Source organism: Gigantopelta aegis, chromosome 5, assembly GCF_016097555.1.
Source record: "Gigantopelta aegis isolate Gae_Host chromosome 5, Gae_host_genome, whole genome shotgun sequence".
NCBI classification, from domain to species: domain Eukaryota; kingdom Metazoa; phylum Mollusca; class Gastropoda; order Neomphalida; family Peltospiridae; genus Gigantopelta; species Gigantopelta aegis.
The window spans coordinates 22,082,075-22,108,266 of record NC_054703.1 but is presented as its reverse complement, the minus strand read 5'-3'; the positions used below and the strand labels follow the sequence as shown (position 1 = coordinate 22,108,266).

At 38.6% G+C, this 26,192-nt stretch overlaps 1 protein-coding gene across 1 annotated transcript in view; it reads right to left on the bottom strand.

Annotated features, from left to right (window-relative positions):
- Window positions 1–17,117, bottom strand: part of LOC121373338 (BTB/POZ domain-containing protein 2-like) — a 17,713-nt gene extending 596 nt beyond the window's left edge. The window contains exons 1-4 of the mRNA XM_041499915.1: window positions 17,042–17,117; window positions 12,921–13,039; window positions 11,116–11,397; window positions 1–2,930 (exon numbers count right to left, since the gene is read on the bottom strand). The exon at window positions 1–2,930 is cut by the window's left edge and continues 596 nt beyond it. Coding sequence (XP_041355849.1) covers window positions 1,871–2,872 — 1,002 coding nt within the window. The 5' untranslated portion in view covers window positions 2,873–2,930; window positions 11,116–11,397; window positions 12,921–13,039; window positions 17,042–17,117 and the 3' untranslated portion in view covers window positions 1–1,870. The remainder of the gene's footprint in view (window positions 2,931–11,115; window positions 11,398–12,920; window positions 13,040–17,041) is intronic.
- Window positions 17,118–26,192: the final 9,075 nt, after the last annotated feature.

The following is a 26,192-nucleotide window of genomic DNA, read 5'->3' as shown; positions in this document are numbered from 1 at the left end:
TGGGAATCACAAGCACACTGTGTTTAACTACATATTTTAATATGGAAACAATATTCTGCACATCCACTCATATATTGATACATAAATCATTAATAGAAGCGATTGAAGCTAAAGTCGTACAAACAAGCTCTACAAATGTAATAAACAAAATGCATAATAGTCTTAATATGGTAAATATATAATATAAAAAGGTTTGTTTTGTTTAACGACACCAATAGAGTACATTGATTAAGAATCATCAGCTACAAGATGTCAAATAATTTGTAAATCTGACACATAGTCTTAGACAGGAAACCCGCTACATTTTCCCATTTATACCAAGGGATCCTTTATATGCGCCACCCCACAAACATGACAGCACATACCACGGCCTTTAATAGACCAGTTGTTGTGCACTGGATGGAACGAGAAATAGCCCAATGGGCCCACCGATGGGAAGAAATCTTAAAACGATTGCACATCAAACGAACGCTTTACAACTGGGCTACGTCTCGCCCTTATTGTTTTTTTGTTTGTTTGTTTGTTGGTGGTGTTTGTTTGTTTTTGTTTTGTTTTTTTGTTGTTTTTTTGGTCAACTACAATTTATTATTGGACTCGAAAACTGAGCTCAGGGTTTGTTCTGAAACGTTCCTGGTCGAGTTTATCGATAATAATTTGGTTGAAAATCACAAGCATATAAAAACTATATTGTGCACATCTACTTAAATATTGATAAATCATTAATAAAAAAAACATTTTAAAGGTAAAATCATATACATAAGCCCTACAAATGTAATAAACAAAATAGCTTTAAAAATATGTCAAATGTCTGATATATGCCGTAGACCAAACCCATGGGAGAGCATGTTAAAGTCTGCGCTGGTATCTAGTCTACTTAGATGTGAAGTGAACCCAGGAATTGGTATTTTACTCTCTATATAGAGTATTGAAACTGATTAATGTCAAATGTCATAAAAATATCATCATTATGTTTTAAGCCAACACCCAATCTCATAACGTCTTTCTACAGTAAGCTTCAATTGAAATTCAAATAATTTCTCTTTTTTTTGTTGTAATAATTACAGTCAAAGTCTATACGTCATACTTATGTGGAATGAAAGGCAAAATGCTATAAAAGCTAAGTAAGCATTTTCACCTGCATGGTTACTAGTAATCGTTAAGCAGGACACGAAGATCTAGAGACAGAACTACACATGTAGTAAGCATCGGTATGACAGTTCCAGCGTTTACAAACTTTTCTTCAATACTGAGGAACCAAATAGCGTCTAATATCGCAGGAATCAAGATTGTCTGTGTTACCGAGGAACCATATTGTTTCTGATATTGAGGAACCAGTTTGTGTCTGATATTCAGGAACAATATTGTCTCTGATACTGATAAACCAGATTGCTAGTTATATCGAGGAACCAGACTGTGTCTGATACTGAGAAACCACATTGCTTCTGATATTGATAAATCAGTTTGTGTCTGATAGTCGGAACAATATTGTCTTTGACCTGATATTAAGGATGCATAGTGCGTCTGATATAGAGAAACTAGGTTATGTCTGATATTAAGGAGCCATAGCGTGTCTGATACTGAGAAACCAGGTTATGTCTGATATTAAGGATCCATAGCGTGTCTGATACTGAGAAACTAGGTTATGTCTGATATTAAGGATCCATAGTGTGTCTGATTCTGAGAAACCAGGTTATGTCTGATATTAAGGATCCATAGTGTGTCTGATACTGAGAAACCATGTTATGTCTGATATTAAGGATCCATAGTGTGTCTGATACTGAGACTCCAGGTTATGTCTGATATTAACGATCCATAGTGTGTCTGATACGGCTGAACCAAATTGTTTCTTGAACTCTGTTGACCTGGATTATTACAGCAGGAATTTTAAACCCGGTATCTGCCCAGTTAGAACACTAGTGTGATTGTCTCCTTTAAGATGTTTGCATTTCTTATAGTCATAGAACGAACACGTAAACCATCCGTGGCTTACAACTGATTTTCCGTTTGCGCCCTGTAAACAGTTTACGTCTTCACACTCTGTGAATCGTTGCGGCATTGTAATTGTCACAGTTAAATTGTACTGTATGTCCCGAGCAAGCTGGATGGGACTGGGAAAGTCTACATCGTAGACGACATTACTGGACGAAATTTTTTTATTTATTTCTGAACCAGGTATTACGTCATCCGTTGAAGCATCACATACAGAAGCCGTGACGGAATAGGTCACAGAAGAATGATCCGAAGACTGTAAGTATCCATAAAACTGAAACCCTTGTAGTTCTGCGCTGGCGTTCAAACAAAACGTTATTCCTTCGTAAAAGACGCAGAGATGCCGACGCCGTTGTGTCGTAGAGCGTCCTCTCCCAAAACCAACAATTTCTTCCACATAGTAACACTTTTGTTTTACATAGCATATGTTATCAAATCGGTTAACTGTAACTTTTGTTTTGTGTGTACCGAGTCTGTGATTTGATTTAAATGGTGAAACATCTTGGTTTCGAACGATGAAAGATCTGTAGATCTTGATTTCTTCAGCTTCCGTCAACAAATTTGACAGCGACATTTTCTGCACAAAATAAGTTGGGTCAATTTTAGAATACCGAATCAGATGCATACTCTCACCAAGAACGCTGCGTCTGTTTTCTGGAGTTACCTCCCTTCCTTGTCGTCTGCACTCTGCCTCGCTCCAGGCGATGGAAGCTTTTAAAACAGACTCCTCGCTGGCATTTAGTTGATCAGCTTCTATGACTTTCGCAAAACAGTCGTGACAGAGGTCACAGAAACTGTCAGATTTTAAAACTGCGTCACCATTTTGCCAAATGTATTTCAGACATTTCTCTTCCAAATAGTCGATGTTGTATTTATTGCACATATCTAACAGCCCGACGACGTTGTTCCCGTCTATGATGATGTCATCAGTGTACAAAAACCTGAAAAATAATGCAATAATTACGTGGTGTTTATCTTCAACATGCATAATTATGCTATGATTTGTCTTCATATATGTAGTCATGGATAAGGCTCGATGGGGGTGGAGGGAGGTGGGGTGGGGGTTTGCGTGGTGGTGGTGGTAATTCGTTTACATGACTTCTTTTACATTGTCATCATACATGCTCTTAGCTAAGTATGTTTCCTCTGCAGATCCCATCTATGATTTTCAATTGACCGCCGAACTGCTAAAATTACAATACTGGAGTTTAATACAATAAATAATTATTAGGCACACATAGATTCGTGGTTTATTATTTTGTTTCGATTAGCTGTGTGCTACTAACGTAGCATTTTGCATTATTCATTCCGAAACAAAGCCTTGGTGTGTGGGTGAAAATGACCAAATTGCACATATTGTAATCAGAAATAGGTTTCGGTCTGAAAGTGGCTGCAATATCGGTGGAAATATGTGAATGATTAAACACATAAATAATAAAGCACCTATACACGCCAATACAAAAGAATAGCGAATAAATTAAACCCACGCAAGTAAATAAGTTTAATGGTTATTAAGTTAAACTTTACTGAATGCATCCTAAAATATAAGAAAATAGTTCAGTTGTGTACGTTTGTAGAAAACGTGGTGTACCATTTTAAAAACAAGAAGAAAGACTGACCTTAGATCGGGATATCAACGTTTAGCTGTTACTATTATTAGCTCTGGGATATTCCAGATGTGATCACATGGGGTTGAAGTGGGGCGCAGTTCACACACCGTATATTGCTCTCTTATTTTTATTTTTTTATTTGTTTTTATTATTATTATTTTTTAAAATATAAATATGAGTTATTATGGTGTTAAATGTGTACAAATAAAATGATAAATAAATAATTTACTGACATAACACGCATGCAGACCACACAAAAAATCGCACCCCACCCACTTCGTCATATTTAATTTTTTATTATTATTATTTTTGTTTTAATTAATTTATTTATATTTTGATGATTAATTAATGAATTTCTTTCTTTAGTTATTTATTATTTTATTATTATAAATATTTTTGAAATTATTATTTTTTGTTTCTAGGAACACAAAAAATTAAAGGGACATTCCTGAGTTTGCTGCACTTTTTAAGATGTTATTGACTAACAAAGACTTTTTAACGATTGTAATTACATATCAAATATATTTGTTCTGCATAAAATATTAGTGGCTGTATATTAAACGCGTACGTTTCTGATTGTTCTAATATGTGTACTATGTTAAATTTCATTTTATTTGAATTATTTAAGACAAAATCCAGTTTGGGCTTCTTATAAATATTAAAGACGACCAGAAACACATTGAATATACAATCTTTAAAAGAGGTTGAATTATCCGAGGGACTGGTTTTGCTTTTACAAAACGCTCCAAGAAAGTTGTGACGGGACATGCTCTTAATTTTGTTTTCGCCTGTGGCGATATTAATTGTGTTAGAAGGCCGTGTGCAGTTCCAATGCACTTAGCCCAGATTGGCAATTTGTTACGTAATGCCTTCGCGCGATCGGGCATTCTAATACACACCCAGAGCAGGTGTGGAGGCCATGTGGCTAGTAGTTACGTAATATCTCCGGTAGTGCTGTTTATGGTCAGGAGATTGCTCGCGGTTGGCGACAGCCAGACTGACGATCAGAGAGAATATACCGACTCTGGGAGAGGTGGAATATCAGATGATAAGATTCGGTGCCGCGATTTACCCCCAGGCGATATTTCGATTTATAATAAATAGCTAGAATTTTAGAGTTATGAGGAGAAGCAAAAAGGACGGCTCCCGGGAACGTTGTCCGTTTGGACTTTGGTAAATAAATATTTTATTTCTGCTCTGTTGTATAACCTTGATGTGATTGATGTGACCTTAAATATTTTAATACTGTATTATACCAATATTCTTTAGACAGTGTCTTCGGTCATCTGACGAAGTAAATCATAGACTTTTTGTTCTAACATTATACGAGTATTTGGTAATATAAAGCTTAGCCAGTCATCCTAGAAGACCTAGGTAAACTGTAGGTTATTGTCTTTATTGTGATAGGTACCAGTATTAATTCTGTGTTACAAGGTTACTGAATGAGTAGTAAGGGTTAATTAACAATTAACCAGTTAGGAATAGAGCTGTAATTCCTTTATTAATTACGTTCCCCTGGAAGCGGTTCTCAATTATCACACGTGTGGGTGTTGTGGCACGGTGAAGTGATTAGCATATTGTGTAATCTAAACACCTAGAGATTAACTAATTAAGTGATCAGTTCTGGTTGTTATTATTGTTGTTATTAATTAACTACTGCGGCTGTACATTTGTCAGCGTAGGTTAATACAGATTCCAAAGTGTATTGTGTTTTTGTTGTGTTTTCTAGTGAACTAAACGTGCTATATTATATATACTTTATAAGATCGTATCTCAGATCATACCTAGAGACGAGCCACAGCGGGTATATACCGCCTGTTACAGAGAGATCTAATAGATATACAGTTAGGAGAGATATTTGGACAATCGTGTTTTATTCAGTTACGGGTATTATAGAATCCCCGTGACAAAAGTCATAAACACTGAAATACTGAAACCCAGATGCAATGCCGTCACATATTATTGTTGTGTGAATTTCACTCCCTTAATGGCGGCCGTACGGTTACGCCATCTATCGACACCGTCATAAACTGTTGGCGACAATCGGAAAAACCCGTCTATAAACCTGCAAACTCAGGCCTGTAGCCGGGGGAGGGGGGGGCGGGGCGGGAGGGTCGGGGGATCGGACGATCACCCCGCAGGATTGAGAGTTCCGCTCAAATGAAAAAAAAAGACAAGGATTTTACGTAACATATAAAAGTCCTTGTCCCCAAATGACCGGGATAACGTAGTCGGGTTTGCTACCCGTCGGACTCCTCAATCACCAAATCAGTTATAGCGGTATGGTTAATAATAATATATTATATACGAGACAAAAAGAGAAAGGTATAATTAGATTAAAAGTGCATTTTATTACAAGATAACAGATACATAAAGATCTTCAGAAAGTCAACACAGTCTAAACTGACAACTTATCACGTAACAATATTAGTTAGTTTACAGATTAGATTGGAAGCATAGATTAACTCCAGTTATTTGTTCTTCTTTTATGGTCAGAGGGGCGGGATTTAGCTCAGTCGGTTGAGCGTTCGCTTGAGGTGTTTGCGACCCATGATCGAACCTCCTCAGTGAATTCGTTCAACTGATTGGGTTTTTTCTCGTTCCATCCAGTACACCACAACTGGACAAAGGTCGTGGTATGTGCTTTCCTGTCTGTGGGAAAGTGCATATAAAAGATCCCTTGCTGCATTAAGAAAATGTCGCAGGTTTCCTCTATTGACTACGAGTCAGAATTACCAAATGTTTGGCATCCAATAGCCGATGATTAATAATCACTGAGTGACTGATATCATTTTTATTTCAGCGACATTTTAAGATATTTCACTAAATGTTATATAATAAAACGATGTTTCCAAATATCTTCGTTCTGCTAAAGATCGCATGCACATTACCGGTTACTTAGTGTGAGTGTGAACGAAGCTTTAGCACACTCCGGCGACTACACGCATACATACGTGCGTCTATGGGACTGGGGCGTCTTTCTAATTTGGCGCTCCTAACTATTCATTATGACAAAGATATAGATGTGAACGAGATTGCAACATTATTCGTCCAACAGCACCCTAACAAAATGCAACTCGACTTTGTATTTATACAATGAAATGATATGATCTTATGCAAGTTAGGGAGCGGGACGTAGAAAGAACGTCTATCTGAGGTTCCATTTGCTGAAGGTTCGATCCTCCTCAGTGGACTCATTTGATTATTTCCCGTTCCAACCAGTGATCCATAACTGGTCCATCAAAGGACGTCGGTTGTGATATCCTCTTTGTGGGATGTGGGAAGTGCACATAAAGATTCCTTGCTGCTATTTGCAAAGAGTAGCCATGTGGCGACAGCAGATTTCATCTGTGACCATGCGTCGATATAACTGCTTTTGCCATCCAATAACCATAGGGGCGGGACGTAGCCCAGTGGTAAAGCGCTCGCTCGATGCGCGGTCGGTGTGGGATCGATCCTCGTGGGTGGATCCATTGGGCTATTTCTCATTCCAACCAGTGCACCACAACTGGTCTATCAAATGTCGTGGTATGTACTACCCTGTCTGTTGGATGGTGCATATAAAAGATCCCTTGCTGCTAATCGAAAATAATAGCACATGAAGTGGCGACAGCGGGTTTCCTCTCTCAATATCTGTGTGGTCCTTAGCCATATGTCCGACGCCATATAACCGTAAATAAAATATGTTGAGTGCGTCATTAAATAAAACATTTCCTTCCTTCCAATAACCGCTGATTAGAAGTCAAGACGTTCCAGTATGCTTAAGTTTATAACAATTTCGCCATGTATCATTTATTATAAATACATTAGTACGACTGAAAACAAACGGTTTCTTGTCGTGGCTTTGTGATCAGGCCATTTTACATGCATACCACAACGTGATGCACCTTGTTAACGAAAATTTCGCAAGAAACGTTTGTGTAATATTCTCGAGTGTAACCGGGGTCATCACATTGTTTGGCAAGGGGTTCTATAGGGAGTATACTACCAAATCAAATCCCATAGACAACAATAGTAACATATGTGGCTAAAACTCCTACCTGCAACGTATCAATCGACATAAACGCCACGGATATAAATACTACCACCCCTCACCCTTAAAGTGAATCACAAAAAAATGGGTGTCAAGCTGCTCATTTCTGAGATAACGGGTAGCGTCTATGACTACCCTAGTTCCGCACAAAATTTGAGTACTTTTTTTTACAGGTACCCCATACATGTTCCAAGCACAAGGCTACTTGACACAGTGGTACTAGATGAAATAAAATTGCATACATTTTTAGCCCAGATGAAACTATTTTTTTTTACAACCAACACACTCACATTTATAACCAATCACAGGACTTGTGGTGTTCACTTCTCTATCAAAAGTTGGGTGCACCTCGAACTTTGACCCAGCCGGAAGTTATGGTTTAGTACTACCTATATCAGTGTTTCTGCTAGAAAGAAATTGTTGGGTATAGCACTATGGAATTGATTTCAACCAGTCAACAGGGGGTATGGGGGACTTCCCCCAGAAAGAAAGTTCAGGGTTAGGGTTAAGAAAGGCATACCGTAATGATAAGATTAATTAATTTTGTCAAAAGGTAAACAAAAACCCCCTAAATAAAATCTGCAACAATCTTTGGGTATGGCGCCAAACCCATTTTACCCTCAAGGAATCCCCCGCCCAGTCTACGGTTCCGCGCCTTTGGCGCTCGCATTTGATGGGTTCCGTTCAAATAGCAATTTCGACACACACACCCCCCCCCCCCCCCCCCCCCCCGCAAAACATGCTGGCTACGGGTCTGAAATTATTCATACATTGTCATGTATTGTACTGTTTATAGCTTTTAAAAATAGTATTCTCAGTTTGTATTCCCTGTGACATATTTCCTACAAATATAGTTTTTTGATTTTATTGTTTTTACCACGAACCCAGGTTTATCGCAATGAATAAAGCTAAATCAGGAATGTATGTATGTACTGATGTATATATTTACTGTAGGGTGTATACTACCAAATCAAATCCCATAGACGACAATAGTAACATATGTGGCTAAAACTCATTGGTACTAGATGAAATAAAATTGCAATATTTTTTTACCCAGATGAAACTATTATTTTTTACAACCAACACACTCACATTTATAACCAATCACAGGACTTGTGGTATTCACTTCTCTATCAAAAGTTCGGTGCACCTCGCACTTTGACCCAGCCGGAAGTTATTTGGTTTAGTACTACCTATACTGATAACATACATTTTTCAAAAAGTGTCCATTTATGTGTCTTTATGACAACCAGGATCTGGTGTATTCTGACATAAACTGACAACCTCACTGAAACTGTTGTTTCTACAATGCAACCTAATATAATGTACACCTCAAAAAGCATATATATTGCATATAGTTTTGTACAAATGCAATATGTCATATTAAACAACAAAATGTTTTTAAATAAAACTCCTGAAGATATTTACTTTCAGTTGGGTGTGTGTACTCAGGTATATATGTAGAGACAACAAAGATAGTCAGCGTACCTCTACCCCTTTAAAGAATTCCATTAAAACACATGCACTTGATTGACCCCTAGATTATGAAGACCTTAACAGGCACATCAAAGAAATATCAGTATTAAAACAATACACTGTCTGAGGAAGGAAACACAAACATGACTGTACCTGTATGAAGTAATGACTTAATGTCCTGAACATTAGTGTTGGGAGGAAATCCTGTATGCTGGGTGTGGGTGTCTTCAAGTTACCAGGTGTGCGAATTTCAAATCCATCGGCCATGCTGATTTTCATAATGTACCATCAAAACTATTGGCAGCCACCAATATTCCTGACTATATTTTATTTATAGCCTACTGTAGTTGGTGGTTTTAATAGTTGTGATATCTGGAATTATCATGCAGCTTTAACACATTTATTTTTGATTAATTACTGAAAAAAACTATTTTTAAATGACAAAATTACCCGAACATCTATTTTCTTGCATTATTTTCTAATCCGGATGAATACAATATGTACATTAGATGTATTCCCACAATCTGTAATCCAGCATTTTATTTAGCTAGTAACATTAGGTAATACAGCTTTAACAATAAAATAAATTATCAACTTAATCCAAGGCAGATAATCAGATCTGAAAAAAATTGGTTCTGAATCTAGTATAAACTCAAAATGCTTTTCATGAGAGCTAACTAAGTGATTATTAAAAAAAAAAAAAATTATCTGGAGATCTAAGTATATGTTTAACAACCTTATTGTTATGTACAAATAAGAAGAGAAGGCACAATAGTGACAACAAATTTAATTATGTTTTTGGTAAAGTTTTTCTTAAAATTTACTTTAAATTTTGCATAAAACTACAAATTTGTCTAAAATATAACTTAGCACCCTATAAATATGTCAAAATGACAATAAAAATCAACTTCTTTACAAATCTGAGTTTTCAGAATTTCATACATAAAAAATTAACAATGTTAATGGAAACTAAAGACATTAACCCACTACTGGCACATGCTATTTTTAATACAAAAATAAATTGCTATTAAAATCTTAGTTCAGGTTGCTTATATATAATACCATATTTAAGAGCAGTTGTATATGGCAAGTCAAATACCATGTAAAAAGAAATTATTGAAATCTTTACAGTATGAATTATAGGCCAAAACCAACTTTTCTTCAGTGCTAACTTTGATTCAAACTCCATTCAGAGCCATGTACAGAGATTATTGTCAAGGTCAAGGTCATTGTCAACTTGCATGATCGAGTGATGGCTAATTTATCAACCAGTATAGTTTAATTAAATAAAATGACAAAATCATAATATTTTTTATTATGCACTGAATATGTGCTATAGGGTGTATACTACCAAATCAAATCCCATAGACGACAACAGTAACATATGTGGCTAAAACTCCTACCTGCAACGTATCAACCGACATAAACGCCACGGATATAAATATTACCACCCCTTACACTTAAAGTGAATCAGAAAAAAATGGGGGTCAAGCTGCTCGTTTCTGAGATAACGGGTAGCGTCTATGACTACCCTAGTTTCGCACAAAATTCGAGTACTTTTTTGTACAGGTACCCCATACATGTTTCAAGCACAAGGCTACTTGACACATTGGTACTAGATGAAATAAAATTGCAATTTTTTTTTACCCAGATGAAACTATTATTTTTTACAACCAACACACTCACATTTATAACCAATCACAGGACTTGTGGTGTTCACTTCTCTATCAAAAGTTCGGTGCACCTCGCACTTTGACCCAGCCGGAAGTTATTTGGTTTAGTACTACCTGTAACGTCTGTGTATTACATAGTAGCGGAATTAGGTTTCCTCTGAATCAGTCTGTCCCTCTCTCTCTCTCTCTCTCTCTCTCTCTCTCTCTCTCTCTCTCTCTCTCTCTCTCTCTCTCTCTCTCTCTCTCTCTCTCTCTCTCTCTCTCTCCAACACCTCTATCTCTCTCATGGTATGTGCTGTGAGAAAAGTATAACATATAGATATAGCCAACTTACTGTAAAACCTGTTCAAATGTATCAGAATCGATATCTGGGATTTCAATTTCATCCTGTTCTGCTAGACGTCCGGTCCGGCCATGAATACACAGCTGCGCAGACTCAGTATGAACCTGTGAGCCTGTATCCGCTTCCGGTTTTCTCCCACAATGAAGGTGACGTCACACAGGATCTGTTCCTCCAGTGAATATCTGAGACTCTCTATGACTGACTTTCCTTTCTGCCAGTTGTCAACAAATCCGGACTGGACTTTAGATTCGGATTCTTTGGTTGCCATTTTTACTGAAACCAAATAAAGGATGTGATTAAACGCCCTTGAGATTTAAAAAAGAGAGAAAAAAAGGGTTAAACTCATTCGTACTCTTCATGAAATCGACAACGTCTTGTGGACGTCAGAATATAGAATCCGAGCACGAAATGGTAAATATAAATATTGGTATCAAATATTTCTGTTTTATATCAGTATTTGATCTCGTGTTTCGCAGTAACACACTTTTGGCCATTTTTCAATTCCCAACACTCATAGACAATATCTAAACATAATCGTTTAGCGAATTACCGTATGGGTGTACCCGAGCAGCTAGAAATATATCCATGTAGGTCATCACTGTTGTTAATGCACTGTGCCTCAAGTTAAACAATATGAGCTGTATATAAATAGTATGGGAAACTTGGGGCTATGAAGTGCATTCATGTTTAAAGTCATATGTCATCATACGAAAGGTGCAGATACATAATTATGTAATATGGTTAGAGACTGATGTAGTAAGCTCTGTAGCTGCTGTTCAGGTATTGGCAGGACAACAATGAGCGGTCACAATTTGGTTTGTCGTTTACCAGATTCATAGAACAGAAATAAAGAATCTTCCACCAACGTCTGATTAAAATAAGAACTTGTATGACAACGATGATTGTTCGTATTTCTGCTGTCCACGGTGATGATTGCATTAGCAACTTAGCTAATATTATCGTATTTAAATGTTGATGAATGTTTTCAGTGCTTGTCGTGCTGTGTTTACAGGGGCAGTGGGTAATGATCATTGGGATCAGTACGTGTACTCGTATTGGTACAAATTGCTGTATAGGTATGGCCACAGGAACAACATTCGTTGGTATTCTATCTAGCATATGGATGCTTACCAATTGCCACATTGAATCCTTTACAAATTCTTATGTGATAATGTTATAGCTAAAAGGCCCAAAGCACAGAATTGGAATCTAGTACAATTCTTGAGTTGGATGTAACATATTGCACAGACCAGTTACAACATACATGTATTTATAATATAATATGCAAGGCCGGTTTAAAAGTTTGCCAAAGTCCTGACAAAGTTTCGTTTGTACGGTCGGCAGCCTTCTTTGTACTTGCTCGATGCCACATTTTTGTAAGGATCCTCCTGCGCTCTGGTACAGTAACTTCTGTATTCACATCATGCTAAAACTTGCGTACAAAGATGAAACCCATCTGTAATGGAGATCTTCATATTTGTTATCTAACACACGATTGGTCACATATACACATAATTATGTTGAACTCATTTTACCTGCGTGGTATGCTTTGATACGTTCTCACGATCATGACAGCAAATAATGTCCGTTATGATCAGCAGTCACTCTTCTCCTAAGTTGACGTATGATGGAATCGGAGACAGTGTCATGACTTCTAGCGGGACTGCTATATCAGCATGCTGCTATTCGATAAGTTTGGACTTACTAGCCTGAAGGAAAGTTTCCCCAAGTCGTGCATGTATGTTCACTACCGGTGGTACGAACATTAATATTTGCAACAGCATTAGACTGTGTACCTGGTTGAAAGGCAGGTGAATCAATTGCTGACTCCTGTTGTACATCTTGAGTCTGAGACATCACTGGCGGACTAGGTGCAACATCGTGACGTCGCTTCTTCGCTCCTTCCATATTGTATCTAAAACAAAACACAAAATGTATATAGAGGATTCGTCACGAGTAGGTTTTGTTTTAATATGGAAAGTATCAACCGAGTCTATGTTAGTCGATATTTGTCAAGGATCTGCTGAGACAAATGCCAGTTAACTAGACGAGCGTATTCTATTTGTCTATAACACTTCTAAAATAACATTTTAATTCATGTTTTAGTAAATCACAGTACTAAAGTCGCCGCCATAGGTAATATGATATCACATGATTAGCACAAATTAGTTTGACGTGACGCATTTTAACTAAATCTTTGAAAACGTTACACGGTACACAGGTCTGGTTGGCTTGTAAGCAAATGACCCATCCACAACAACGCATTACTTAGAGACCTTACACATTTGCATATCATTATGTTTCGGGTTAATACACTTAACATCACATGGGTTTATGACATGGATATCATGGGTAAGTTATAGGATAAATAACACTATGCAATGCAACTAATTTGAATAATATATGTATATGTATGTATATTGTGACGACCGAACGTCTGAATGTTTTGTGAATGGCTGGTAATAACCTCCCAAATAACCACAGAAGGCAAAGGTGACACAACAAGTTTGTAAAGTTCAATCATTTATTCTGTAACAACAAGGGCAAATAGTTTTCAAACAGTCTCAATAAAATGCTTCTCGCACTGCACTGCATTATCTCAGTCAGTATTTTCTACCAACAAGCACTTTTTGGTCGTACAAATTGACCAATATGTCACTAAATGTTACTAAGAACTATCATTGTCTGAAATATATGTATTAATTACGGTAAGTAGTATTCAGGTTGCCTATTTTATCATTAAACTACATTATGTAACTACACAACTATGTCCATTATATCTAAATTTCTACTTCTAGATTTAATTATACTGTAACTTCAGATGTGATAGTTTAATATATTGCTTTATCTTTAGTACTAAGTTCACTACACTATCTCTACAAAAGTTATAATAATAGAATTACACGAATCGCATGACTTGTTTGTGAATGGGAGATGGGTGGGTGTGTCTCCAAACGTTACGTAACATGTTGGGGGTCTAGCGTTATGGAGCTTTCCAGCGGGAGGGAGGGTGTCTAATTTTGACAAAAACAGCGTTAAGTAATATTGGAGCGGTCTCTAACCAGGGACCGCAGCTTAACATACAATAACAATGTTAAAGTGTTAAGTAATATTGGAGCGGTCTCTAACCAGGGACCGCAGCTTAATATACAATAACAATGTCAAAGTGTTAAGTAATATTGGAGCGGTCTCTAACCAGGGACCGCAGCTTAACATACAATAACAATGTCAAAGTGTTAAGTAATATTGGAGCGGTCTCTAACCAGGGACCGCAGCTTAACATAAAATAACAATGTCAAAGTGTTAAGTAATATTGGAGCGGTCTCTAACCAGGGACCGCAGCTTAACATACAATAACAATGTCAAAGTGTTAAGTAATATTGGAGCGGTCTCTAACCAGGGACCGCAGCTTAACATACAATAACAATGTCAAAGTGTTAAGTAATATCGGAGCGGTCTGTAACCAGGGACCGCAGCTTAACATACAATAACAATGTCAAAGTGTTAAGTAATATTGGAGCGGTCTCTAACCAGGGACCGCAGCTTAATATACAATAACAATGTCAAAGTTTGCTGCAGAAAATCACATATACACATATATACACACACTGACGTAAGGAGGCAACTTACAATATGTATTTTTTGACGTATGGTTTTTATGTATGTATGTATGCATGTATGTATGCATGTATGTATGCATGTATGTATGAATGTATGAATATATATATGAATATATGTATGTATGTATGTATGAAAGTATGTATGTTCGTGTGTATGTATGTTTGTATGTATGGTTGTATGTATGTATGTATGTATGCATGTATGATTTTAGAAAATTTAATACAGTGTTCAAACCAAGAACATATTCGCCCTCCTTCGCTACGGCACTGTATACAAAGTAGTCCGAACGGATATAGAAGAAAATAGTCCAGAGCGCACATTAAATCAATACTCTTCTTTCTTTCTTTCTACGTCCGTTCGGACTAAGAAGAAAAGTATTGACTTAATGTTCGCCCTGCACTATACAGACATGCATCAATACATGCACACACACACACACACACACACACACACACACACACACACACACACACATACATATACACACATATTTGTGTGTATATATATATATATATATATATATATGTATATATATATATATATATATATATATATATATATATATATACAGATACAGATACAGATACACATATACATGTACATTATAATATAAACAGTATGTTTTTCCATGTATACATACACACTATCCTGAGTACTCTGCCGTTCACGAACTAGACGGACATTTGATCGATCATAACCTTCCAATTGTTCGTCAAGCTATCGAACCGCAGAGTATTCTGAATAACCTGTACACATGTATACATGTCTGCCTGGCTTCTGAACTACTTGCTGGTATCGTGTTGACGTTTCGTGGAAAACCAGCTCACTGTATGTACTTTCTGTTTACGCTGTGAAAGAAATTAGGTCTTTACAATACGACTTGCTTTTAAAAAATTGTGTGGTGTATATTTGGTTTAAACTGTGGTTAAAAACGTGGTATATTTAATATGTCACCTGTGTATTTTGATTTAAACTGTGGTTAAAAACGTGGTATATTTATTATGTCACCTCTGTAGTTTGATTTAAACTGTGGTTAAAAACGTGATACATTTATTAAGTTACCTTTATATTTTGATTTTAAACTATGGTTAAAAACGTGGTATATTTATTACGTCACCTGTATATTTTGACTTAAAACAGTTACTGTGGTTAAAACATGGTACATTTAAGGGCTATATGCATAGGTGTAAGGCCACTACACCCTCTTCTTTCTCCCAAACCATTAACCACTAACAACTAACACACTGCGCTGGACAGACAGCCCAGACAGCTGATGTGTGTGTCCAGGACAGCGTTTTTGAACCTTCATTGGATATAAGCACGAAAATAAGTTGAAATGAATGAATAACTTAATATTTAGTTAATTAAAGGCTAGCAATCAGACTAATTAGTGTCAAACTAAATTACAGCAACCAAGGACACTATGGATTTTAAATGTTATCCCCCTCCACCCCACCTCACCCCCCACACCCCAACCCCCAGCTTAACAGGTCAGACTATAAACCAAGGTAATTATGTGTCAACAAATATATGCATATATATGGAAAAAACAGACTCAATAGGAGACCGAAAGAGAAAAGTAAGTGGAGGATAAAGACAGCCCTAACGGGAGACTGAAAATAGATCTAAGGGGAAACCGAGAGAGATACCTAAGGGGAGACCGAAAGAGAGACCTAAGTTGAGAACGAAAGAGGGACCTAAGGAGAGATAGAAAGAGTGACCTAAGGGGAGGCCGAAACAGGCACCTAAGGGAAGATTCAGAGAGAGACCTAAGGGGAGATTGAAAGAGAGAACTAAGGGGATATAGAAAGAAAGACCCAAGGGGAGATCGATAGAGAGACCTAAGGGGAGATAGAAAAATATACCTAATGGGAGACCGAAAGAGTGACCTAGCGGAGACTGAAACAGATACCTAAGCGGAGACCGAAAGAGAGACCTAAGGAGAGATAGAAAGTGAGACCGAAGGGGAGACTGAAAGAGAGACCTAAGGGGAGACCACGGGGGGGGGGGGGGGGGGTAGATCTGCTGTTTGACCTTTGAGGTTCTCAGTCACAAGGTCAACTCTACCGGGAGACCTGTGTGTCACTCACCCAAGAGCTGAGACCTATATCAGTATAGGTATTAGCACGTTGTAAGCAATGTTTCATGCTGGAAAGGAAAATAGAAACCACATCACCGACTTGTGACTTCCGTTATTCATTTAACATTCCGATAAAACAAAAGAAGAAAAACCTTCACTGTGTTAAAAGAAGAAACATGACACTGTGTTAATAGATTGAAGTAAATCTAAACTTACCTTCGATATCACAAATTCACCTTGAAATTGTTTCTTCAAATTTGATCGACCTACAGGTACTGTGTTTACGTTACCACGGACGCTTGTTAGACTGGTTTTCAATACAGAGTTTAAATAGTTGACAGGGACCATCGATAAGCAGCGAGTGTCTATTGAATATTCATGAGCAAATCGGCTGATCGATATATCACAACAGTTAGTCACGTTCTGGGCCACCGTTACACGAAGCCACCTTAGCGCTGAGATCAACTAAGGATAGATATACTAACCGTCTGCAGTTAAAATTACCTTTGGACTAAGATCGCCCAGGTGTGAGCGCGCGCATGTATGTGTGTGTGTGTGTTTGTGTGTGCCTATGTGTGTGTGTGTGTGTGTATGTGCGTTTGTCTGTGTGTGTGTGCCTATGTGTGTGCGTGTGTGTGTGCGTGTGTATGTGCGTATATGTATGTGTCTGTATGTGCCTGTGTCTGTGTGTGTGTCTGTCTCTGTGTGTGTTTGTGTGCGTGCGTTTGTGTGTGTGTGTATATGTGTGTGTGTGTCTGTGTATGTCTATGTGTGTTTGTGTGTGTGTGTGTGTGTATGTGTGTGTGTGTGTGTTTGTGCGTGTGTGTGCGTATGTATGTGTCTGGGTATGATTGTGTGTGTTTGTGTGAGTTTGCGTGTGTGTGTGTGTGCGTGTATGTATGGCTGGCTGTAAATGTATTTTATGTACGTGTGTATGTATGTGTGTGTGTGAGTTTACGTGCATGTATGTATGTATGTAGGCTATGTATGTATATATGTATTTATGTGTGTGCGTTAGTATGTGCGTGTGTGCGTGTATACACAATGAAACCCATCAAGGTCCGACCCTACCTAAACCAGAATTGGGTGCGTGCGTGTGTCTGTGTGTGTATATATATGTGTGCGTGCGTGCATGCGCGTGTGTGTGTGTGTGTGTGTGTGTGTGTGTGTGTTACTCCAAATGTCTTTTTGTTTGTTGTTTGTTTTTATACTCTCTTCTTCTGCGGGATATTCCCGGCAGTATTTTGATGTATCCTACAACGGTGGATAAAGTTACCAAAACGTGACAACATGTTAATATATGTGTTTACAACAACAGCGAAAAAAACTACAAAAAAAGCAAAAAAATAAACACAAAACGATAACCAATCAAAAACAGCATATATAATTTAATATAATCACTGTGCAAATATGTATCGTTTAACGATACCACTAGAGCACATTGATTTATTAATATTTGGTTATTGGATGTCAAACATTTGGCAACTTTTGACATACTCTTACAGAGTAAATTCGCTACATTGACAATTAGTAAACAGGGATCTTTCATATGCACCATCTCAGAGACAGGATAGCACATACCACGGCCTTTGATATATCAGTCGTAGCGCACTGGCTGGAACGAGAAATAAGAAATAACCCAATGTGCATACTGCCTGGGATCGATCCTAGACGGACCGCATATCATGCAAGCGCTTTACTACTGGGCTACGTGTCAACCTCTTATAAAGAAGTACAAGTCCAAATAATTTAATATATATATATATATATACATTACTTTTAACAAAACCACGTGCAAAAAGCAATCATACACTGGAGGTACAAATTACACGATTCTTGGCTAATATCTATGTCAGCAGTACATTACAAGAAGAAACCCGATAGCACTCCCTTTCAACAATGTCCCGGTTAAATTCGTGGATGCTGACGTGCGAACACAAACACAAGAAAAGTGGGTGCTGACGTGTGTTGTCAGCGAACACTGGCGTAGGAAGTGTGTGTGGGGGAGGGGGGGGGGAGGGGGGTGCCCCCTACTCAGATATTTTGCCTTATATTTGCTTTATGATAGTGTAAAAGTGTGCAAATAAAAAAGTGTGCCCCCCCCCCCCCCCACACACACACACACACACTTTTTGGCACCTTCCTACGCCGTTGGCCAACAAACACACACACACACACACACACACACACACACACACACACACACACACACACAATGTATGTAATTTAACGTGACACATTGCTTTATAGTTGCTTTAGAGCGGGCATCTTTGTATACGCGGTGGTAAGCAGGCATTCGGTGTTTTCACTCTATAGATATCACTGGCTGAGAGAGGCTATAACTTTCCACGTCCGCCTAGCTCGCGAACGGCAGAGTAGTCGAGCTAGGTCTGCCTTAGTCACACACGAGCATAATCATCCTAGTTTAGTAGAATCCACGCATGTTCCAAACACGATAGTAGAGATCTGGTTATTTATATCTGTTCGAGGGGAGGGGGGGGGGGGACGTAGCCTAGTGATAAAGCATTCAAATGAAGCGGATTTGGGCTATTTCTCGTTCATACCAGTGCACCACATCTGTTATACCAAATGCTGTGGTATGTGCTATACTGTCTGTGGGATGGTACATATCAAATATTACTTTCCACTAATCAAAAACAAATGTAGCGGGTTTCCACTCTAAGACGATGAGTCAAAATTATTAAATGTTTGACATCCAATAACCGGGGGGACTGGACGTAGCTGGTTCTGGGCTGTCTGTCCAAGACAGTGGGTTAGTTGTTAGTTGGTTAGTGAAAGAGAAGAGGGTGTAGTAGCCTTACACCTACCCATCCAACACTTAAGAACTCGCTTTGAATTGGAGCCGGTACCGGGCTGCGAACTCTGTACCTACCAGGGGCGGGACGTAGCCCAGTGGTAAAGCGTTCGATTAATGCGCGGTCACTCTAGGATCGATCCCCGTCGGTGGGCCCATTGGGCTATTTCTCGTTCCAACCAGTGCACCACGACTGGTATACCAAAGGCCGTGACATGCGCTATCCTGTCTGTGAGATGGTGCATATAAAAAGATCCCTTGCTGCTAATCGTCAAAAGTAGCCCATGAAGTGGCGACAGCGGGTTTCACCTCATTATATGTGGTCCTTAACCATATGTCCGACGCCATATAACCATAAATAAAATGTGTTGAGTGCGTCGTTAAATAAAATATTTCCTTCCTTCCAATAGCCGATGATTAATAAATCAATGTGCTCTAGTGGTGTCGTTAAACAAAACAAACGTTTTTGTGTTGTAAATATTAAAATATTACATTTCAAATCGCCTTCAAAGTCCATAGCCAATGCGTGTTTAACATTTAGTAATAACAAAAAAGTAAAAACAACATGCATTATTATTATTATTATTATTATTATTATTATTATTTGTTTTATTATTCCTAAAAGAAGCTACAATGTATTTAGGAAAATGGACATTGAGCTAATATTTTTAAAGTGACATTATATAAAGTTAATAGACATTTGATTTTGAGCTGAGAAAAACAATAATAATAATAATAATAATAACAATAATAACAATAATAATATAATAACCATGATGAGGATGATGATGATGATGATGATTATGATGATGTAAACCAAAAGAAATGAAAACAAGAAAAGGAAAATAGACTAAAGGGATACCTGGTTTCCTAAGACAGGACGAACAAATGAAAGTAATACTATAGCTATCATTAAGAAATGTTCAGTAAAACACAAACAAACTGCTCTTGAATATAATATTGTCTTGCCTCCAAATTAACTTCCTTACGCCAATGCACCAATACTGGTACACCAACGGCCGTGGCATGTGCTATCCTATCTGTTCGATGGTGCATATATAAAAAGATGCCTTGCTACTAATGGAAAAATGTAGCGGGTTTCCTCTCTAAGACTATATGTGAAACATTACCAAATGTTTGACATCCAATAACCGATGATTAAGAAATCAATGTGTTCTAGTGGTGTCGTTACACAAAACAAACATTAACTTTCTCTTCGTGACTTTACATTCAACACGTTTTGTTAGCTGTCATTTTGAAATGTCTGGGTTTTTTATAATAATGTATTGTTACTGAAACACACTTATTCCCCGCAAACACACACACACACACACACACACACACACACACACACACACACACACACGTCGCAGGACCTAGTTTCTACTAGTTGAAACGGATATTAAGTTTGAGTAACTCATTTGGATAACGTTCAAATCTGGAAATATTATTTTACAACATGAGTACCGGTGAGGAACATGATACGCCCGTCAGGAGTTTGATGGAAAACCATATGATGTTCAGAATATAGATAAATTATTCGATTTATTTGTATCACAGAGACCTAGTGTCTGTATGTGACACACACCATGCCTAGTTGTTCCTACACGTGTGGTCTGATGATCCTGTATGCAAGATATGGTCCGGACAAGGATTTACTGTTATTTGCAGTAGACCGTGGAACGTAGGTCACAGTGACCTAGTAATAGTACGCAACACACCGCAATGCCACGTTGTCCCTACACGCGAGGTTTGATAGTCGTGTATGCATCTGTATGCAAGATATGGCCCGGACAAGGAGTTATTATTATGTGCAGTAGACCGAGAAACGTAACTCACAGTGACATAGTAATAGTACGCGACACAATGATGTTCCTACAAGTGAGTTTTGATGATTCTGTGTGAATCTGTATGTACCATATGGTCCAGACAAGAAAACGTTAACAGACGGGGGTACGGACGTACGGACAACGCCATACCATAATACCATCATATACAGGCGTATACAAATAGAGTAGAGCTCGTCTCCATAACCTTTATTTTGTTTTGTTTTCTGAAGTATGTATCAGACAATGGATAACCTAAACAATAAATGTTAAGCTATGTCTGTTTTCAATTAATTGGGGGGGGGGGGGGGGGGTATTTCAGTTCAGACGACCTCATCCCGCGGAAAAGAGAGTTCCGCTTGAAAGGGAAATAATGCAGAATATCCATTGATAGTCCTTGTATCTTGTAAAGTGAAACTATTGGAAGTAATGATACTTGATCCCGACATCTAGTATACCCAATTTTGTCACCAACATTACAATATACATATTTTCATACACTTGTATTGTGTCAGTCTACCCCTCACCATGTAATGGAATAACTTGTTTATCAGTAATGTATTAATTTGTTTTAATGTATGTATCTAATTAATCAAAATATTGTCACATTTAAAACGCAAACATGCACTCACAGGTTCGCCAGAAGCAAGTGTGTGTGTGTGCGCGTGTGTGTGTGTGCGTGTGCGTGTGCGTGTGTGTATGTGTGTGTATATGTGTGTATGTATGTATGTGTGTGTATGTGTGTGTGTCTGTGTGTGTGCTTGTGTGTGTTTCTGTATATGTGTGTGTACGTGTGCGTGCGTGAGTGTATGTATGTGTGTGTGCGTGTGTGTGTGCGTATGTGTCTATGTGTGTGCGTCTATGTGTGTGCATGTGTGCATGTGTGCATGTGTGTATGTGTGTGAGTGTGTGTCTATGTGTGTGTGTGTGCATGGGTGTGTGTGTGTGTGTGTGCATGTGGGTGTGTGTATGTGTGTGTGTATGTGTGTGTGTGTGTGTGTGCGTGTGTATGTGTGTGTATGTATGTGTATGTATGTGTGTGTGTGTGTGCTTATGTGTGTGTGTGTGTGTGTGTGTATATGTGTGTGTCTGTGCCTGTGTGTGTGTGGCTGGGTGTGTGTCTCTGTGTGTGTGTCTCTCTCTGTGTGTGTGCATGTTTGTGTGTATGTGTGTGCGTCTGTGTGTGTGTGTCTGTGTGTATGTGTGTGTGTCTGTGTGTGTATGTGTGTATGTTTGTATGTGTGTGTGTGTGTGTGTGTGTTTGTGTGTGCATGTGTGTGTGTGTGTATGTGTGTGTCTATGTGTGTATGTGTGTATATGTGTGTGTGTATGTGTGTGTGCGTCTGTGTGTACCTGTGTGTGTATGTCTGTGTGTGTCTGTGTGTTTGGGTATGTGTATGTGTGTGTGTCTGTGTGTGTATGTGTGTGTGTGTTTGTGTGTCTATCTGTGTGTGTGTGCGTTTGTGTGTGTGTGGAAGGGGGGGGGGGGGACTAACATATGGAGGGCGAAAAGCACCCGAGAATTCGAAGAAGGTGCGACAGCGTGCTTCCCTTGAACATTTTGCAAAATAGATTTTTAAGATGCATTTTTTCACGATGTATAATATCTGGATATATGTATGTACACTGGATAAATGAAATTAATACTACACGTCTGTGGTGTCCGGGGGTCTGTTACCCCGTAAAATGTTGAAAAGTAGATGTTTTGACATGCAATTTGCTGCATTCTACAAGTTAAATGCGTCATGATAAATGTGGGTAAATGCAACATTTTTAAACGTATGTTTACGATGTTTAACATCTGTATATAGGTATATATACTGACTATATATTAACCACCACAGTTCTAGGAGGGGTACGAAGGTATGCTATCCATGGCCCTATTTCACTAAACAGTGTACGTTTACGTCTGCTCCCAGCAGTTATACCGGTCGTGCGTTTGCACGTGTTTGCCTTCAATTTCACGTAGAAAATTGCATCATTACGGAAGCTGGAATATTTTAAAGACAAAAGAAAATGAAATATATGTAGTTCTAACTATATTTGTTGTACTGTAAGTATAATAAGAATTGTGGTTTAGCTGTAGATTTACGTTTAAGTGTAAAACTAGGCTTACGATGTGTTGTGAAATTGGGCCCAGAAACGGAACATAGATCGTAGTGTTTAGAAAGAACTAGCGTCTGTCCCTTTTACACAGTGCAACATTTTACAACTACGAAATGCAATTTGCATATTTAGCTGTGCGTGTACTTTTAAGTTAATTGTTATTCTGTCACCTGTAATAACTTAGCATTTAGTAAATTAGGGGCTGGCAATGAGACCAATTAGTGTAACAGCTAAGGACCATAAACCATGGGAATTACGTGTCAAAAAATACATGTGTATGTATCTTATATATGGAGGGGAGAACAGCTATGTTGTTCGTACCCTTGAGGTTCTCAGTCGCCATGTAACTCGATCTGTCATTCACCCAAGAGCTCAGACCTATATTATCTGTGTTAATACGTTTCGTGGTGGAACTTGTGACACAAGGAAAACGTGCACTGCGATTCATAAATGCTACTACGAATAGCCTAGACGGTCCAACAAAGTGAACGCTGTGCTTGACCGAGTTTTTAACCTCGCGCTCAATGAATCTGTTCGCACTCCGTTACATAGCCTTTGGTGACATTGGCATAAGATTAAACTGTTCTATGTATGAAGGAGTCGAGATTTATATTCACTAACATACAGGCAATGTTGAGATACCTGTACATGTACTATTTATCTTTGTGCACAAAATATTACACTGGCATAGGAAACGGGGGGGGGGGGGGGGGAGGGGCAAGGGGGCATGTGTCCCCACTTTTCAGATATTTTGCTTTATATTTGCTATATAATAGTGCAACAGTGTGTAAATATAAAAGTGTGCCCACCGGCCCTCCCCCAACTACCACTTTTTGGTACCTTCCTACGTCACTGTATTATATTAGGCGTGGATGATGGAAAACCGATTTGGTAAATCATCAAGTTTAAACTGATACATCTTATCATTATTCTGCACTCAAGACACAGACACCGACCTCAGTGGTTAGAGCGAATTTAACGACTCAGTGGGTAGGTGTACCGGCTTCGATGGCATCGTAGTTAAGCCATCGGACATAATCCTGGTAGGTACAGGGATCGCAGCCCGATACCGGCTCCCACCCAGAGCGAGTTTTAACGACTCGATGGGTAGGTGCAAGGCCACTGCACCGTCTTCTCTGTCCTTAGCAACTAACAACTAGCCCACTGTCCTGGACAGACATATCAGATAGCTGAGGTGTGTGTGTGCCCAGGACAGCGTGCTTGAACCGTAACGGGATATAAAAACGAAAATAAGTTGAAGAAGAAATACTCAATGGGTAGGTGTAAGGCCACCGCACCGATGTCTCTCTTACCAACCACTTACCCTCTGTCCTGGTCCAGATTGCTGAGGTGGACAAATACGCAGATACAGAAGACATAACCTTGACCTGAATTTAAGAGGCGGCACATTACACGAGGCACTTAAGAAAGAAATGTTTTATTTAACGATGCACTCAACATATTTTTGACGGTCATATGCCGTCAGACATATGGACCACACAGATACTGAGAGAAGAAAACCGCTATCGCCACTCCATGGGCTACTCTTTTCAATTAGCAGCAAGGAATCTTTTAGATGAATCATCCTACAGACAAGGTAGTATACACCACGGCTTTTGATATACCATCCACGGTGCACGGGCTGGAGCGAGAAATAGCCCAATGGGCCCACCGAGAGCGGATGGCAGAGCAAAGAGTCAATTACATCTACTTTCTTTTTGGAAGACACACATACCACGGCGCTTTGGTATACCAAGGGATCGAATACTGTTGGTGGCAAGCGAAGAACCAAGTACATAGAATGCGGCAGATGATAGGACACATCGCACCCCAGGTGAACGCTCTACCACTGAGCTACATCTCACCCATAGGCCATCTCACACAGGAACCCGTTCTTCAACCTCAACGAATTATGGGTGAAGAAAATCCAGTACTTGGTAACCTTGACGCCACGCCCTTAACCTTACAGCAACACTCGTTTTATTACCATCGGAATACATTGAGAATAATACATAAGTGGCAGTTAGATAATCTATGTCATTCATTCTGAAGATGCTGGTTCCTGTTTGTGTTACGCTGCGTACAAGTAGCACAATGTCAGGGATATCAATGAAAAGTGCAGTCGATAAATAACAGAGGAGACCATACTAAATCAACACTATTATTGACAGCTGAAAGATAGTTATTATCAAATCAAAACAGACGATACATATGTTCTAAAATTGTCTTGGTAATATTTACTTTATTTACGAACACTAACAATAAAGGTCGATAATCTGGCCTCGGTCATTCTTTCTCTCTCTTTCTGCCCCTCTCTCTCTCGCTCTCTCGCTCTCTCTCTCTCTCTCTCTCTCTCTCTGTCTGTCTCCCCGTAAATCGCTCTCTCTCTCTCTCTCTCTCTCTCTCTCTCTCTCTCTCTCTCTCTCTCTCTCTCTCTCTCTCTCTCTCTCTCTCTCTCTCTCACACACACACACACATACAAGCATACATACATACATACATACACAGCATACGTCCCATGCAAAACAAAAACACATACATTAAAAACAAGAAGCACAACATAAACATAGACATGTACCAACCACAACAATATGCATATTCATATTTAAATCAACTGACC